Raw genomic sequence first — 14,566 nt, 5'->3', positions numbered from 1 at the left:
GATTCCATCTCTGAGTATCCAGCTGAGGGGCGGGGGAAAACTAATCTGAGAGTGAGATACTCAATAAATTATAGAAGGAAAGATTTCTGGAGTTAGAAGTTACTTTTGTCCAAGTCAAAACCCTAGGGTCACGGAAGTGGTGTCACAAGGTCAGTGATGCAGAGCACTTTAGGGTAGCACAAGAAGTTTTATTTTTTCAGTTCCTGTGCTCTATTTGCCCCAATTTATCAGTTTATTAACAGTTCAGAAAGGAGGACAGGAGCGGGAGCGTCTCATCTCGCCTCTCAAATGTCACGCACAGGTGTTACATATTACACGTTTCTATGTCATGGCTCACATAGAATGACCCATGAGTAAGTCTCTACCTGCATGTTCAAAGCCCCAGATCTAAATGCTCTCTTTATAGACATTTTGCACTTTGCCATCCAATTATAAAAAGTGCCACCTGCTGAATTTTACTGACGAGTCAAAGCTGCATGGATCAGCTACTATAGGTCCTCTGAATAATGCATTCCAATTTGGTTTTGTTTTCTCTGGTCCTTCGTATACTAATGGGATCTTTATCTTCAGAAAAGCTGCTAATATAAAGTACAATGTTTGCTCACTATCAGAAATTGATGCAATCTAAGCAGGTGTGTGTAAGCAGGAGGAAATACGCAGTAGAGTCACCTGAATCTGGGCATATTGGTCTATGGTTCTGAGAACAGTTTTGTTCCCAAGATTAGTGTCTTTCTCTGAAAACACTTGAGAGTATCAAATATCACTAGGACACCATGAATTTGATTCCAGCTCAAAGGACTCAGTGTGTTCAAGCCTAAGACTGTTTCCTCCAGCCTCTTCCACTCACCCATGCTGTCCCTTGCTCTGATCACCACCCCCTACCCCTCCATCTCACTGCACTTCCCCATACGTGAGGTGAGGACTCACCCTGCACAGGGAAAGCCCAGGCAGGATGCTGACACGTGTTAGAACCGAGTTCTTCCACGATAGATCTTCTTCTCCTTCACCCTTTGTGGCATAATCTTGACCAGTTTGTTTTTAAAAAATACTTGCAGACATTCTTGTAAAGTTTCATATAGTATCAATGCACCTGTATGTACTTCAGTGTAAACCCTGACCATGAAAGGGCTTTCAATACTCTTAGACAAGTAAATGAGTCTTGGTAGTAGAGCAAACCTTTTTGGGGGTATCTACTCCACTTAGATGTTTGTTTTATTTTTATTTAAACCATCTAACAAGGGTGGGTCTTTCTGTGAACAGCTAGTGAAATACCAACATGTAGGAAATGTTTTATGAATGTCCCTAAATTGAATACAAATCTCTGTTGCAGGGATAAAGTACTAAAAGCTATAGATAAAAACTACAGCAAAATTATTTCACTAATTCAATATTTTATTTGATGTCAAGGCATCTTAACTTTGAGTTGTATAAGAGTAATCTCATTAGTAATTTTAGAAGAAACAGTTCTAGAAAATATCAATTTATTATTATCAGTTGTGCTACTAGAATTAAATTGAAGAGGGAGTTAACTCTGAATTTATTGAAGCATTTGCACAGTTCTTTCTTATATCCACTTAGGTACAAAACTTTTATAAAAAAGATAACATTTTATTGCATTATATAATTTTATATATTAGTCACAATGCAAACTCATAAGCATAAATATACATGATGCAACCAATCAGCAATGTAACCATTAAAATATTTAAAATGTAAAACTAGAATTTAACAGGCAAAATACTTAATATGGCTTTTAATGGAAAGTAACTGTTTAGAAATGATTAATTATTGCCTCATTGTATTCATTCCTCATCAAGTGAACAGAAAATTATGATCCCCATTTAAAATGGTGCATTTTATCTAAGCCAACATTGTACACATTTTGTGACATGTAGTATGCAGTATGATTCATGGACTTTCCTAAATATATACATATGTACATATGTATAGATATACAGTACACAGGCAGTTCTGTTTTAACACCCCTGAACATGTTGATTAAAACTATTACAATATTTCTATTATAAAACTACTTGAAAAGTTGGCATCATTTCTTGGTATTGAAGTTCAATCCTACAGAATTGAAAAAAAAACAACAACAAAATGTTGGTTATAAATACATTCTTTACAAAAAATTGAATAGTGGTCCCGCACTCATACTTTATATTACAGTGAAAATATTTTATTCATTTAAAGGTATGTACATCTTGTCCTTGGTTTCTGTGTGAAATATACAGGAGTGAGAATATTGTAGGCAGGCCTATTTGTTAGGTTTTTCTACTTGTTCATTTTTGTGTAAGTTCCAAATCTCTTCTTTTGAGTTGTTGTTTATTTCTATTTGCCTTGTATTACTGCTGCTGCTGCTTCTTTTGGTGTTCTGGGAACACAGGGTGGCTTTACTTTGAGGAACAGGAAGAAAAGATTTAACTTTTGAAACACCCGACTCAGTCTTGGATTTACTGTCGCTGCATTCGGTAGTTTGATGGCTGCTGAGAGGACTGACCTCCTGCATGAGAAAAGAAAAGAATGTTTTCGCATCTGACACTGTTACCAACTTCTGTTATCAGTCCTAACTCTTCCTCCTCCTCCTCTCTCTCTCCACCTCCGAGCACCCATGTAGGTTTCTCCCTAAACGAAGTTCTCATGAAAAGACACAAAAGACAATGGAGAGGGAAAGCTGACAATTAACTTCCTATGGATTCACTGCCTGATTTTCATTAGGCCTTTCATGGGGTCACAAAAGTGCGAGACACAGGAGTCAGAGACTCAAGTACCGAGAGTCTGGGATCTCCTCACCAAGGAGAGGAGCTTCATGGAAATCATCAAATTGGACCAACGACTTGTAGGCAGCTGTACAAATCAGCTGTATCACCTTAGGTGAGTCACCTAACTTCTGCTTTCAGATCCGTAAACTAAAAATTGGACTATTACTCAATAATCAACAAATGCTGTGGAGCACTGACTGAGCAGCGTGGTGCTGGACTGGGTGCCTGGCATTTCGCAGACAGCTTGAGAGCGAAGGTCCTCGCTCTAACAGGTTCACCAGTGACTGAAGGCTCCAGCAGGTCTGTGAGGAGGAGGCTCACAAGCTTCCTCACTGGAAACCACACGCTCTCACTTTTCTAGTGTGTCTCAGAACTCTTATGAGCACCTGGTCCGTGTCTCTCATTTTGCTCAAGAGGAAATTGAGAGCTGGACAGGTAGGGTGATCTGCCCACAGTCCCAGAGTGACCGGGTATGGTATAATATAATATAATAATATAATATAATGTAATATAATACCGGGTATCATATCATATCATATCATATATCATATCAGATATACTGGGTCTTATGTTAATGTTTGCTCCAAAAGGTGCATTAGAGCTGATTGTCCGGCTAGGTCTTACTTTCAGGGAAACACAGTAAGTGAGTTGCTCCCAATGCCTTTGAAGCAATGGACATTGATTATTTTCCCTCTTTTTAAATTTAAGAGCAACACAACCAAACAGCAGTGTTACCTTTAAAATATTTAAAATGTAATATCAGAATTTAACAGGCAAAATGCTTAATATGGTCTGTAATGGAAAGTAACTGTTTGGCCTCAGCTGGCAGTTGGATTCTCCCGGGTGTCTTCTTCAATCTGTAAAATGTGACTTAGTCATGGGCCAAGTAGGGCCAATCTCACCTTGTTATTTGGTCTAAAACACCAGCAAATTCAACACACATGCATTCAGAAGACATGGCACATTATCACAATGATAACACTTAGCAGGTATACAGGATCCGTGAGCTGTGGAGGTGGATGAAACTACAAATAATGTTGCCATGATCTTTGACATCCCTCTGGAAATCCACAGGGTCAGTGCCAAGGCCCCCCCCAGAGGGAAGGCGACACACAGTGCGTTGTTTGCCAACCCACCCCTTCATCTGCATCCCGGGGGCCGTGGCCGTGCATCTTTATGTTCCGGGGTAGGAATGCCCACAGGGAGTGAAGTAACAAGAAGCACCCACAACAGCTAAAATGTGCCAGGGGTGTTGAGGCTGCGTGTGGAGATGGGGTGCTGAGTCAGCCCCTGGAGGCGTGAGGGTACATGGCGGAGGTTGGGGAGAGCTGTAAAGTCACTGGCTTAGTGCAGGCGATTCAGTTCAAGGCCGTGAGTGTGAGAATCGGGCAGGGGACGGACGCTAAGGGTGACATTCCTGATGGGGTGGCGGCCAAACACAAGTTCTGAAATGTTTCCCCAAAGCTGAGATGTTCCAGAGCCTGGGACTAGCAGAGTTAAGAATGTTTAAGGCTTCCTGAGCTGAAACCCAAGAGTTCTCTCTATGAAACATGTAAGGTTACTATCAATGTAGTTGTGCACATGAAGCTCAGAGACAGCCTCCAGTTGGTACAGAAAGTCACTGCCGATATAAACAGCCTTAAAGAAACAGTTAAATCAGAGCAATTCATTCATTCATTCATTCATTCATTCATTCATTCAATCTGCTGGAAGCTAGTAGGATGCTACAATCCCTGCTCTCCAGAGGGGAAAGCAGGGGGCAGAAAGTAAAGGCAAACACTGTAGGGAAGACGCCACTGGAGATGACTCTTTAAGGACACATAGGACTGACAGCTGAAGAGGGGAGAAGGCTCCATGGAAAGGAGAAAGGGTAAAGACAGACACGGGCAAGGGTGGGTTGTGGTGTGAGAATAATGAATGACACATAACAAAAGGTTACACGAAGGTGTATCACCCCTGTAAAGATACATTTGGAAAGAAGGGAATGGGGTGGAAAATAATGAGGGTGACAGGTCAGAGCTGTTTTAGAGCCATGGGTCTAAGCTCCAGCTGCCCGGGAGCTTTAAAAACCCCATGTCTAGGTGGCACCTCAGACTAGTTACATCAGAACCTGTAGGGACATGGCTGAGACATTGGGGATTTAAAAAAAAAAAATCTTCAAGTGGATTTAATTATGCAACCAAAGATGAGAACATTTGCTTTAGGGGAATAGTATACATTTTCATGAGAATATTTAAAACATAATAAAAAAACAGATACTAATTATATATATATATATATATATATATATATATATATATATATATATATACCAGGGGTGCCAGAAAAATGACAAGTGGACACTTTGGTCAGTGTTGCTCAAGCAGTAGTGCGCCGTAATCAGAAGTGTTTGGATGCTGATGGTAACCACTTTGAGCACCTCTTGTAATTGCAGAAGTCAAACGTGACTTGTATTCATCTTTTGTTATCAGTATGTATTGAGCATTGCAATTTTAATACAGGTTTTTCCTTTCTTAAAATGTGTATACATTTTTTTGGCACCCTCTGTATATAACAAGATCTGACAACTAAGTTTGCAAACTTGTTGCAACAAAGTTGCTAACCTTTTTTGATGTCAGAGGGATTATTCATTATGAATTTATACCCACTGGACAAACAATTAACCAAGTTTACTATTTGGAAGTGCTGGAAAGGCTGCATGAAGAAATTAGACGACCTGAACTTTTCGCCAACAATTCATGGCTCTTGCATCACGACAATGCACCAGCTCACACAGCACTGTCTGTGAGGGAGTTTTTAGCCAGTAAACAAATAACTGTATTGGAACACCCTCCCTACTCACCTGATCTGGCCCCCAATGACTTCTTTCTTTACCCGAAGATAAAGGAAATATTGAAAGGAAGACATTTTGATGACATTCAGGACATCAAGGGTAATAGGATGACAGCTCTGATGGCCATTCCAGTAAAAGAGTTCCAAAATTGCTATGAATGGTGGACTAGGCGTTGGCATCAGTGCATAGTTTCCCAAGGGGAGTACTTTGAAGGTGACCATACTGATATTTAGCAATGAGGTATGTAGCACTTCTAGGATGAGTTCGTGAACTTAATTGTCAGACTTCATACATATATATTAGTATCTGCTCTTTCTATTGATGTGTTAAATATGTGTGTGTATTTCTTGCTGATTTTTTATTTTAGAAGGCTGGCGAACATGCCATCCAACTAAGAAACCCCACTGCATTCCCTTACTGCTGGAGTCGTAAGGAGTTATACTGTAGCAAATGAGGAGAAGGATAATTGACACATTGTGCTCCTTACAATGGATAATGGTGGCTGCCAGGCCTCTCTCTGGCCACACAGGAGAAAGTGCTTTCAACTAGGCCAGAGAGCTCTTACTTCTAAAGGGAATTACTTCCTGATAACAGAAGAAACTTGGCATCTCACCAAGAAATGCTAGCTGAGTTTATCAGAAGGCTAGAAAAGGAATGAGCCTGCCAAGCTTTGAGAAGGTTGTCAAGTGAGTGTTACTTTGCCCTCTGCTGGCAGTTCCTGAGAAAAACGTCTCCCAGCCACAGGAAATCCCTATAAAAGTGGTCGGCGAAGAACAAGCAGAGCAGTAGGCAGTCGTCCCAACACCCACCTCAAATCACACCTTGAAACAACTGCATAGTTCTTCTGTAGGAGCCCAGAGAGTGTGCAAGGACCCATGTTTTAAAAGGTCCCTGTAAAATAAAGCTGGCCTGCGCTGCCCAGAACGTACCCACTTTCAGTACTATTTTATGGACAGTAACTTAATTATAACAACCCAATATGGTCGCATGACTGAGAAGTAGGGGTACAAAACAGTCTCCATTAGACATTTAAACAAAGGCTGCTGGTTACTACCAACCAACATTTTTATACAGGAAAGAGATCTGGCCCTGTGCAGAAAGCGTGGCCCACTGCTCTCTTTCTACTGTGTTTCCCCAAAAATAAGACCTAGCCGGACAATCAGCTCTAATATGTCTTTTGAAGCCAAAATTAATATAAGACCCGGTCTTAATATAATATAATATAATACTGGGTCTTACATTAATTTTTGCTCCAAAAGACACATTAGAGCTGACTGTCCGGCTAGGTCTTATTTTCAGGGAAGCACGGTAGACATTCCCGGCCCCTTCTACTGACGGTTCCACGGGGAATCCTAAAAGTGGTCCTGGAGGCCTAAGAACTGTGCTCTGACAAAGCTCAGGCACAGCTCCTGAACAGTGTTTTCCAGCTGGAAGTCTCAGCAGTGACCCCAGGTCACCTTCCCTTACGTGCTCTCCAAATTGTGCCTTTATTGTCTGCTTCTAAACTGTTCCCAATTGGAGACGAAAAGCAGACATATGACGGAGTGAGCCAGAAAAGTCATGCTCGTGTTCACAGATCCTCAGGTTATATATTTTTATGTGGGACCCCAGCCTTGTCAATACCTCCTGGGCCCCCACCTTCTTCCCCCACCACACACAGCTCACACAGTTTCACACATAACTATAAAGAGGTCTGACACATAAGGAAGCAGTGAGAGAGCAGGGGCTGTCAGGTGATCACATAGGATTAATAATTTAATACCTCACCGCACTCACTTTGGAATTTTTCTCTGTGCTCCCCCAGGTCACCTGGTGACCTGGCGTTGTCAGCCCCCACAGGAGTGGATGAGAACAATGTGTGACCAGCAGCTGACATGGCTTAGTGAACAAACCATACATTACTAACTGCCTGTATGAAATCTGCATCCTCCCAGAATAACTACTGGGTAAGAAGTAGTTTTATTGTTTCTGTTCACCGAGGAGTACCAGCCTGGGCCATCTCTTGGCACTTATTAACCAGTCCTAGAGGTTATTTCAAGAGGTTAATGACGAAGTCTTTTAGAACCCTGGCTCTTTTATTTGACATTCTGACTTGATTTTAAAGGAAAATCTCTCACTGAAACATAATGCATGTTTAGGCAAGTTAAGAAACTAACCTAAAAATGAGATTTTTTTAAACATATAAAAGATCTTTATGTTACCACTCAGTCCTTTGCTGTAATTAATTCCCAGATGCAGGAAATCTCAAATGAAAAACAATACATTTTAAAGTGGAATAACCAAGAAGAAAGAGGTTACATTATTTCCAGTCTTGGCATACATAAATGAAAACAAATGACGACCTTTTCAAAAGAAACCCAAAATTTTGGAATAAAATTTTCAGTATCAAACAGAAGGAAAAAAAGTAATGCTTTTCTGTGTCATTCTTTCAAGCTATAATCCAAACAATAATCTCTCTAACCTTGATTAACTAATGAACACATTTACAAATTTTATCCTACTTCTCACTTCACAGCTGTGGTTTAAAAATAACTTTGTGATTCACACTGAAAGAAGATTTGGGAAGTCAATTCCAAAGCAAACCGTCTTTGTCCCATTTTGGGGGGAAATGGGCACTTACCTTCTCTGACACTGGCATTCTTAGATTATTAACAGTTGCTGAAAATGTAGGGTTGTTTCTTGAACTATCAAACCTCCTTAAATCATCCCTGGAATCAGCAATCTGGAAAATATATAATTCATCAAGTCATGTTTTCACAGTTATGCTGTGACTCACAGAAGGCAGAACTTCAGGGCACTGGAAAACCCTCAGCAGAAGTGTTCTCTTTTCTCTTCTTCCCTGGCCTGCAGGAGCTCCACAGAATATCGAATGTATGGTTCATCCTTTAATGTTCACCTGTCAGACTTGAGGCCTTCAGGTGAACTAACAGCAAATGCTTGAGAAAGTCTCTAAGGGAGTCTATTTAAAAAAGGTCAACAGGGGTGGCTGGATGGCTCAGTTGGTTAGAGCGAGAGCTCTGAACAACAGAGTGGTTGGTTCGATTCCCACATGGGCCAGTGAGCTGTGCCCTCCACCACTAGACTGAAGACAAGGAGCTGCTACTGAACTTCTGGAGGGGCAACTGGTTGGCTCAACTGGTTAGAGCGCAAGCTCTCAACACAAGGTTGTCGGTTCAATTCCCACTTGGGATGGTGGGCTGTGCCCCCTGCAACTAAAGATTGAAGATGGCAACGGGACTTGGAGCTGAGCTACGCCCTCCATAACTAGATTGAAGGACAACGACTTGGAGCTCCCCAATTAAAAAAAAATTTAAAAACAACAACAACAAAAAAGTTAAAAAAGTCAAAAGAAGATGAACCCTATAGGAAAAAAAATCACTTGGCAAGAAAAGGAAATAAAAATTGCAAAATTTTAATCATTACCTTATTTTTCCAGTGGATAAGTACCAGTTCATTACCAGCAAGGTTAAATAAGACAATCAATTCTGCTTTGTCCTAGAGATTACGAACCATCAAATGTTGAGTGTTTCGGTGGAGCTTACACAAGTTATAACTACCTTCTTACACTCCCTTTCAAGTAAAAGGCATTTATTTATCAAGGACGTCTGGTCCAATTTGCTGCAGGTATCAGAGTGCCAAAAGAGGTTGAACTTGATTGTGTTAATGCTGTCTTTGAGATTTGGAGTCCCTGATTTCCGTATTTGGATCTCGATTTTCACAGCATGAAGACTATGACCATATCTGCATTATACAGACCAGTTACTTTTCTAATCTGTAAGGAAAGTGGTTGCTGTTGCTTTCTATGTATCATGAGTTTGCTGTGATGCTCTCACTGACTGAAGACTCACGTGCCGAAGTTAGGAATATGAAAAGTAAAAAAGGAAACTTAAATTGAGGCTTATACAAATGCTGCCTGAATGTGTTGGTGTGATTTGTGCTAATATGATTAACATATGCAATTTTAACTTCAACTTTTCCAAAGGAGTTTGGAAAAGCAAGCTGTGCTTAAATAGAGCTCCCTTTTGGTATAAATGATACTTTGGAAGAAACGGCTTTTCTAAGCAAGGTAAGGGATGTTCTGAGCTGGAATATTAACCATACTATTCCCTAGGGACTTCTTTCAGGGAACAAGTGAGACAGTAGCTCTCCAAGAAATCTCTCCACTGCTGGGTGGAGCCATTCAACATCCTCCGTATTTGCACTGCTTACCTTGCTTATATCAGATTCGGATTTGCTGGAGCACATACTCTGAAGTTCCTTGATAAGGTCAGCTTCATCGTCTGAACCCAGATAGAGTTTTTGATCCAAGGTCAATGTCGATGATAGATCATTCTCTAAAGACCTAACACAACGTTCAGAAAAGAGTTTTTCAAAGTGAAAGCCACAGTCCAATTCCCAATATGGAAATCTAGACACTGTACCTCGTTTTGGGATTTGGTGTGGGGTAGAGAAATTGTTTTTAAAACCCTTTAAAGTAGTTCAAAATGTCATTTAACACAACAACCCACTCTCATAGGATTTTGATAACTCCCACTCAAAGTTCTCAATAGAATAAAATTTATTCACAAATAAATCCGCTTTGACTTATAACATTTCAGGTTCCTTACTCTTTCTTCCCTTTTCTTCTCTGTCTCCAAGACTAGCTAAAGCTAAGACACTAAACACTGTATGTAGGGGGCAGTGTGATACAATGGAACAAATATGAATTGCAGACTGGGCTCTAACACTTACTAGCAATACGGACATGGGTCAGGTCTCTTTGTTTGTTTGTTTTTTGCCTCCTTAACCCCTCAGGCTCTAGGCTGCATTCCTTCTACCTGCATTATAGTTACTGGGAAAATTACAGAGGCTGTTGTACATAATGGATCGAGTGGTGGCGCTGGCAGAAAGAGGCACATGATACAGTTTCCTTTATCTCCCTTCTCTCTCCACCTTCTCTGCTCCTGTAATTCTGTGACCCCGGGGAGAGGGTCCTAGATGTTACCTGCCAAGTGACAGGGCACACAATTTACTGGGCTACAGTGGGCAGCTATTTGCAAACTGCTCAAACATTTCTAGTCAATGATTAACCAAATCATTCTTTACACCTCAAAATTTATAAGCTGAAATAATCAACAATTGCCTAAGAGCAACATAAGAAAATAAATAAAATTATCACTTTAAACATTTAGCATCTAAAAGCAAATGTCATGGTGTGTTTCTGAAATCTAGCCTTAAAAAAAAAATCAGTCATCTAAAGCTTCTTTAAAATGCACAAATGCAGGGTTTTACCATATCTTTGTGTCAAATGTAGTGATAACAATAAAGTCTGACAAAAAAAATGAAGCCAACATTTCTAACTTTTTCAACAAACTGAAAACCTTTTCAACAAACTAAAAGCAAAATGGGCTTTATGTTAAGCTTAAGTAACATTTTTTTTAAATTTCATTCATTTATTTGATTTCAGTTTAACACTAGCATTGGCGTGACTTCTACGGCTTTTTAAAAAATTATGTTAACAGTATAATAGTTACATAAATAATAATGAGAACATGTATTCTTTGCTCCCAGTTAATCTGAACGGGGAACTTACTTTTGTTTTGACAGAGAAGCATTCCTGTTACAATTCAGCTGTGATGTAGTCGTATTTCTGATACCTGTTTAAATAAAAATATAATCATCTCAATAGAATTAATCATCGTCCTGTGCACCTTGAACTCCGTATTTAAAAGAAACAGACTATGGGCTCTGCTACCCTTTCATATAGTTTTTTGGCTGAATCCATATCTTGAGGGGTTTTTCCTTGGGGAAGTGGCTCTGGCTGTAGCGTCCTACATGGCCATTGTGTGTGTTGGGGGGTCCCTTCTGTATATTTATAACAGAAGTCAGTACAACTAACACCACCTGAGGCTCACTTCAGGATCCTGAATTTTCCTTTTATCAATGGCCCCTCTTCTCAAGTCCCCATATCCTCAGCTTTTGTTCTCAAAGAACCTTAGAGTTTACCATCTGTCTTCCTCTATCGTTGCCTTCCAGCACTGACCATGTGTGTTTGAAGTGTGGCCCCCATACCGTATCAGTGTGTGTGGCCCCCATACTGTACGAGGTCAGACAGTGAAGTTTGCGAACTTATCCTAGAAAAAGTGCTACATACCTCATTGCTGAATATCACTATGGTCACCTTCGAAGTACTCCCCTTGGGAAGCTATGCACCGACACCAGCGCTTTGTCCACCCTTCAAAGCAATTCTGGAACTCTTTTTCTGGAATGGCCATCAGAGCTGTTGTTGTATTACCCTTGATGTCCTGAATGTCATCAAAATGTCTTCCTTTCAGTATTTCCTTCATCTTCAGGTAAAACAAGAAGTCATTGGGGGCCAGATCAGGTGAGTAGGGAGGGTGTTCCAATACAGTTATTTGTTTACTGGCTAAAAACTCCCTCGCAGACAGTGCCATGTGAGCTGGTGCATTGTCGTGATGCAAGAGCCATGAATTGGTGGCGAAAAGTTCAGGTCATCTAATTTTTCACACAGTCTTTTCAGCACTTCCAAACAGTCAATTTGGTTAACTGTTTGTCCGGTTAGTACAAATTCATAATGAAAATCCCTCTGATATCAAAAAAGGTTAGCTACATCGTTTTGATTCTTGATTTGGACTGATGGAATTTTTTGGTTGTGGAGAATTGGCTGACTTCCATTGTGCACTTTGAGGCTTTGTTTCCCCATGTTTCATCACCAGTGATAACATAGCCCAAAACATCATCCTGCCTCTCCAAAAGGTCTTGGCAAACTTTCTTGACTCCTTTGCTTTTGTTCATTGGTGAGCTCCTTCAGGACCATTTTTGCACACACCTTTCTCATGCCAAAATTTTCAGTTAAGATTTTCCTAACTGTTTCTCTACCAATGTTTACTTGGTTTGCTATGCTTCTCACAGCCAGCCGATGATTTTGATGCACAATTCGACCAATTTTTGCAATGCTTTCGTCAGTTCTGCTCATTACTGACCACCCCGACCTCTCTTCATCAGGGATGCATTTTCTCCCCTCAGAAAATGGATTAAATGTTTAATGCATTTGTACACGCCATTTTCTTCATGGCATTCTCCCCATAAACTTGGACTAACATGTTCCTGATTTCACTCCCATTCTTGCCGAGTTTAACAAGAAATTTAATGTTTGTTCATTGCTCTAATTCAAGCTGAGACATTCTTGCAACAGCACACAAAAACACGCAACAACTATAATGACTGCCACTCAGCAACACACCGACATATGTCGGCACGAACACAGCTGTGAGACAGTGATGTACCAAGGTTATGAGACCTTACCGAGCCATTTGTACAGTGCTGCCAATGTGAGCGCACGGTGGCAAGTTCACAAACTCAATTGTCAGACCTCGTATCACAGTGTGTGTGGCCCCCAGACTGTAGCAGTGTGGGTAGCATCAGTAGTGCACTTACAGAAATTTATCTTTTAGTTGCTTTGCATACTACAGAGTGGAAAGTATGAACAGTATACAAAAAGATACAGAATATAAAATATTGGATTGCTTTCTTGCAGTAAATATATTGATTTGTATCAGTTATATATACACACAAATGCATAGGTTTGTATGTACTGGTCATGAAGTAAAATATATTTCTCACTGGGTTATAGTCAAAAACATTTGAGAAAACAATTATAAACATCTCAGACTCAAAAAAATAATGTCTGTTTTTATAATACACACTAAGTTTTATAAGCTCATTAAAACATTTAGTTGCCTCTGAGTGAATTCTAAAATTGTATGAATATTGCTAGCACAAATTCTCCCTAAAGGATGATTTTGAAAAATAAACTGAATTTAGTATATCCTTATTGAAGACTGATCACAGAGACAATCTCTGTACTAGTTTATCTAACCCATCCTTTGTCATTGTCAGAAAGCACTGACCAGTGGCTTCTAATTACCAAAAGTTCCTGGGCTTGGGTCCAGTGACCCAGGAACCTATGGCCTGACGTCACGCGTTTCTGTAAGAGGTCAGGGAGGGAAGAGGCTATGTCCTTACCAGAGTTTATGACCCTCCACAGTGATCTGCAAAGAGGTTCCTATTCTGGTACATTTTTTTAACAATGCTGTCAAAAAAACCGCAAATCAACCCAAACATTTTTATAATCCCACCTCAAACACAATTATTGGGAAAATAATTTACTGTTATAAAAAAACATAATAACTAGTAACATAATAAAGAATCTTTGGTTCTTAATCAGTGATTCATTCACCTAACCATGAAGTGTGGTTAAAATTCAAGATTCATGAATTTTACTTTGTAACATTCGTTTTTAGATTTTCTAAATCTTTATGTTGAAGTCTGTGTAAACTATGGATGCACACAATTTTATTAATCTTTCAAATAAGGTTTCATGTTTCAAGGAATGTCATAATATTGATATTATATCAAATAGTTTAAAACTATGAAATTTAAAATATAAATTTAAAATCATTTATAAAATTCAGTTTTCTGAGTTATTTACATATAGATTTATTTTCATAATATTGCTTGAAATTTATATTCATTTTATTAATTTTGTCAACTCTGAAATATATACATTGACAATGATTATTGTTTAGGTAATTATTTAGCTCAAGAAAGTAACCCTACAGAGACTGTAATAAACTTGGAAATGATAGAGAACAGCCTGGACGGATGTCCACTTCTCATGGATTACTACATGCGTCACAGGATTAGAGTGACATGGACTGAAGAAGACACCATTGGAATTGCAAGAAACAAAAACATGGATGGCAGAATCGCATGTTTCCAGGAGAGGGGATCTGGAGCAGGTAGCCAGGAGTTTCTGAAATTCATTTTGTTATCTGTCAATGAAGATAACAGTCCTCATCTGAGACTACCTTTGCATACTATAATGGGACATACAAGGGGGGGGGGATAATTCTTGGCTACAGACAGTTATCTGGGGAGTCTCCATGCTAAACTGAGGAGCTAATGA

The 14,566-nt window shown here is 39.7% G+C and overlaps 1 protein-coding gene across 4 annotated transcripts in view; it reads right to left on the bottom strand.

Moving 5' to 3' along the window:
• Positions 1-1,381: 1,381 nt before the first annotated feature.
• CTTNBP2 (cortactin binding protein 2) overlaps positions 1,382-14,566 on the bottom strand; it is a 135,456-nt gene continuing 122,271 nt past the window's right edge. For all 4 annotated transcript variants that reach the window (XM_033099118.1, XM_033099116.1, XM_033099117.1 and 1 more), the window contains exons 20-23: positions 11,171-11,234; positions 9,808-9,940; positions 8,219-8,320; positions 1,382-2,506 (exon numbers count right to left, since the gene is read on the bottom strand). In XM_033099118.1, the coding sequence (XP_032955009.1) occupies positions 2,261-2,506; positions 8,219-8,320; positions 9,808-9,940; positions 11,171-11,234 (545 nt within the window). In that variant the 3' untranslated portion in view covers positions 1,382-2,260. The remainder of the gene's footprint in view (positions 2,507-8,218; positions 8,321-9,807; positions 9,941-11,170; positions 11,235-14,566) is intronic.

The sequence above is a fragment of the Rhinolophus ferrumequinum genome, chromosome 26 (assembly GCF_004115265.2).
Source record: "Rhinolophus ferrumequinum isolate MPI-CBG mRhiFer1 chromosome 26, mRhiFer1_v1.p, whole genome shotgun sequence".
In the NCBI taxonomy this organism is placed as follows: domain Eukaryota; kingdom Metazoa; phylum Chordata; class Mammalia; order Chiroptera; family Rhinolophidae; genus Rhinolophus; species Rhinolophus ferrumequinum.
Note: the sequence above shows the minus strand (reverse complement) of the source record. Positions and strands in the feature narration are given on the sequence as shown.